The sequence below is a fragment of the Poecilia latipinna genome, unplaced genomic scaffold (assembly GCF_001443285.1).
Source record: "Poecilia latipinna isolate Pla-1442-1.1 unplaced genomic scaffold, P_latipinna-1.0 Scaffold465, whole genome shotgun sequence".
NCBI lineage: Eukaryota > Metazoa > Chordata > Actinopteri > Cyprinodontiformes > Poeciliidae > Poecilia > Poecilia latipinna.
In genome coordinates this window covers 773,302-776,965 of record NW_015113081.1, presented here as the reverse complement: position 1 = coordinate 776,965, position 3,664 = coordinate 773,302, and the positions used below count along the sequence as shown (strand labels likewise).

Sequence of the window (3,664 nt, the reverse complement as noted above, 5' to 3'; positions counted from 1 at the left end):
AATCCATTGAGAAAGCTCTTCAGGTTTGGGCCAGAGTTACTCCCCTCAGATTCACAAGGATCTACAGTGGCATAGCAGACATCATGATCTCCTTTAGTCGTGGTGGTGAGTATCAAACTCTTTTTAAGTTTTCTGTTTTGGATGTTCTTTGATTGTTTCAATCTTAATAAAAGATGTCCTTTCTAACAGCACATGGTGATTTTAACCCATTTGATGGACCTGGCCGGACTCTTGCCCATGCTTTCGCTCCTTCTCCTGGCATCGGAGGAGATGCCCACTTTGACGAAGATGAGACCTTCACCTTCCGCTCTAACAGAGGTAAGTTTGTTCTTTCTCATCGTCAGTGACTACTCTCTCAACACTTTTTACAACTTGATTGGTCCAATAAGAGGTGTAACTCATCCTCCGTTTCCTAGGCTTTGTCCTCTTCCTGGTTGCAGCCCATGAGTTCGGCCACTCTCTGGGTTTGTCCCACTCCAACGACCCTGGTGCTCTCATGGCCCCTGTGTACTCGTACCAAGACCCAGACACGTTTGTTCTGCCACAAGATGATGTCAGAGGCATCCAGTCACTTTATGGTCAGTATCATAAAATCCATGTTTGAACAAACTAGCATTAGACTAAACTTCTTTCAGAACCTATCCATTATTGATTCCTGAGATTTAATGTAATATACCATCTATTCTCCAGGCAAAAATGAGGATCCAATTCCTCCTGGACCAACTGCTCCCCCCACTCCTGATGTCTGTGATTCCTCCCTGGTCTTGGATGCTGTTGCCACGCTACGAGGAGAGATGTTGTTCTTCAAAAACAGATAGAGCAGAAACTTAATTTTCTATTAATTTGAAGCTGGAGTCAACAATTTATCTTGCAAAAAATGGCTCCAACATGTGTTTTAAGTTTCTCTATGTCTTTTCTCAGATTTTTCTGGCGTAGGTACTCTCAGCGGGACAACCCTCTGCAAATTCGCATAACAAACTTCTGGCCCAACGCCCCTGACAGTATTGATGCTGCTTACGAGAGTCAGCAGTCAGACAGAGTCTTTCTCTTTAAAGGTATTTTATTTCTGTCTTTGTTGACTGATGGTATTTTTATACGCAACCCAAAAGCCTTTACCCAAATAACTACTTCAAACTTTTTCTTGTCAGGTCGTCAAGTTTGGGCTTTCAGTGGCTATGATCTGGTACGGGATTATCCCAAATCGATTTCCAGCTTTGGTTTGCCCAAGAACATCAAGAAAGTTGATGCGGCCCTCAATGACCCAGAGACTGGCAAGACTCTGTTCTTCGTTGGCAGCAATTACTACAGGTGTGTTCAAGCAAGACCAGAAATCATTTGTAAAATGTTGAATTTCAAGTAGAGTCCAGCAGTCTTTTGGATTTTCCTCTTCTAGTTTGCACCCAGCAACGTGCTTTTCTGCTTTTTAATAAGAAATAATGACCATATTTTATCTTGTCCTTTTCAGCTATGATGAGACTACAAAGACGATGGACTCAGGATTCCCAAAGCGAGTTGATGAAACCTTCTCTGGAATGACCAGGAAGGTGACAGCAGCTTTACAGTACAGAGGTGAGTCGCTTCCAAAAGCACATGATTAGTGAATTGATGAAATGATTCTGTCCAATCCAGTTCATTTTTCCTCACTAACACGTATCATCTCTGCTCTGCAGGTTTCACCTACCTCTACAGTGGACCCTACATGTACGAGTTCAGCTTGAGGACGGGGCGGATGCTGCGTCTGCTGAGAAACAGCTACTTCCTGCCCTGCACCAACTACTAGATCAGCTTTTGAAGAAAACCAATGAAGGTTCAATTAATTACAGGATTCCGTCCATAATTCATGATAGAACCTATTTATACTGTTGTGTTGTCATTTTATATTCTATTAATGTGGATTTTTTTTTAATGATAGTGGTTTTTTAAGTTTTACATTTATGTTATTTGTACTATTTGATTATGTCTGTTTTGTTTGCGTTGCTATTTTTATTTCTATTTAAATAAATCAAATCAAATAGTAAAAAGAAGTGTTTTTGTATGTCCCACTTCCAGCACTTTTTGACTGTATGCACAAAAAAGTAATAAAAATAAAATGACATGTCATGAAAAAATAAACACTTCCTATATTTGTTAAATGCATCAATATTGCAACAACATCACAAGTTGGTCCACGTTTTTCTAAATTGTTTCACTTTTAGATTCAAACTGTTTCTTCATTCTTTCAGTCTGTTAAATTGTATCTCACAGCAACAGGTGGGGGAGGGTTGCACTACTTAGCTGGAAAAAGCTTTTGGTTGCACTCGCTTACAAGCTGTGTTATCAAAAGTAATTTAGCCAGCAGAAACAGTCGGAGAGAAAATGTTTCTGTTTTTATGGCGTTTCTCTCTTGTTGGGGTGAATAAACAGGGATGGGTTCTGTAATCAGTACTCATTTGATTACACAACCACAGAAACCGCAGGAAACACTTTTAAATTGTAATATTACAAGCTGCAGAGCTGAGACTGGCTGATTTCAGGTTATGGTCTCGTTCAGCTTTACTTTCATGCCAGGGTATTCAGCTTGTCACAGTAAATTAAGCCTCTATCAGCTTCCAGATCCTGTGCATGCATGCTATATGGAAGATTGCACAAATTTGTCCAACTGAAGGGAAGGAGAGAGGGGATTTTTTCCATGGTGGCTCTGAAGAAAAAGTTAGGTAAACAATGCCGAGGGGAGTTTTATTTATATTTTCCACTCTGAGATCATTCCTACTGCTGTTTACAGTAGGTAACATATTTACATGTAAACCTTCAGACAAAAAATAAAGTCAAGAAATGGTAAATATCACAGAGTAGAGAGTTTTACTTGATCTCACTGCAGCAGAAAAAAGAACTGGAAACTTTTGTAGTTATTTAGATTCTGTTCTTTTACTCTGCTTTGTGATATTTTCCTGTTTTCTGTTGTACGTTTTCTGAACAGGTTGTTGAAAATGAGAATTTGTTCGACAAACATGATCTTTAGATTTGTGGAAAAAATAAAACCCTTTTCTTCACACAATTATGTATTTATGGTTTTGTTCTACTCTGTGTTGGTACAATCACAATAAAATAAACTAGAAAATTCCTGAAGAAATTTAAATGGGGCCTGCAGAAGTGTGCCCATCACTTTGGACCCAGCGTTTTAGCTACAGCTCACACAGCTGGACTTGCCCTGAGGAGTACATCCATGCAGGTCTGACATAGCAATGACTGAAGCTTTTCCAGGTCCATCACCATAGTGATCTGGTTCACCCCAACAGTACAATAACTGAACCCCATGCACAGTGAAATTCAGTCCGAGACTGACGACTATAAGCTTCGCACATGTGGTTCTCATTCACACTCAAAAATTCAGAGAAATAATAATTTTATGTAAGCAAAATATGAATAGTCACAGGAAATATGTATTCTTCCCACAATGCATTGTGAGACCTGTCTCTGTGCTTGTTTGTGAGATTACTCACTGCCTCTCTCTGGGACCCGTTGCTATGGTAATTAATTATCTGCACCTGGGCTGCCTCTCTCTGTCAGACAGTATGCTGGAGACAGTTTCTATACTTGTGAGACACCCAGCGTCGGTCTCCAGGACCCTGACAAAAAAACCATAAGCCGTAGCAAAATTTTGAAAACATTTACGGGAGCAGGCATG

The 3,664-nt window shown here is 40.0% G+C and overlaps 1 protein-coding gene across 1 annotated transcript in view; it reads left to right on the top strand.

Moving 5' to 3' along the window:
* LOC106951556 (collagenase 3-like) overlaps positions 1–1,810 on the top strand; it is a 21,647-nt gene extending 19,837 nt beyond the window's left edge. The window contains exons 6-8 of the mRNA XM_015039184.1: positions 1,149–1,308; positions 1,466–1,569; positions 1,671–1,810. Of these exons, the coding sequence (XP_014894670.1) occupies positions 1,149–1,308; positions 1,466–1,569; positions 1,671–1,780 (374 nt within the window). The 3' untranslated portion in view covers positions 1,781–1,810. The remainder of the gene's footprint in view (positions 1–1,148; positions 1,309–1,465; positions 1,570–1,670) is intronic.
* Positions 1,811–3,664: the final 1,854 nt, after the last annotated feature.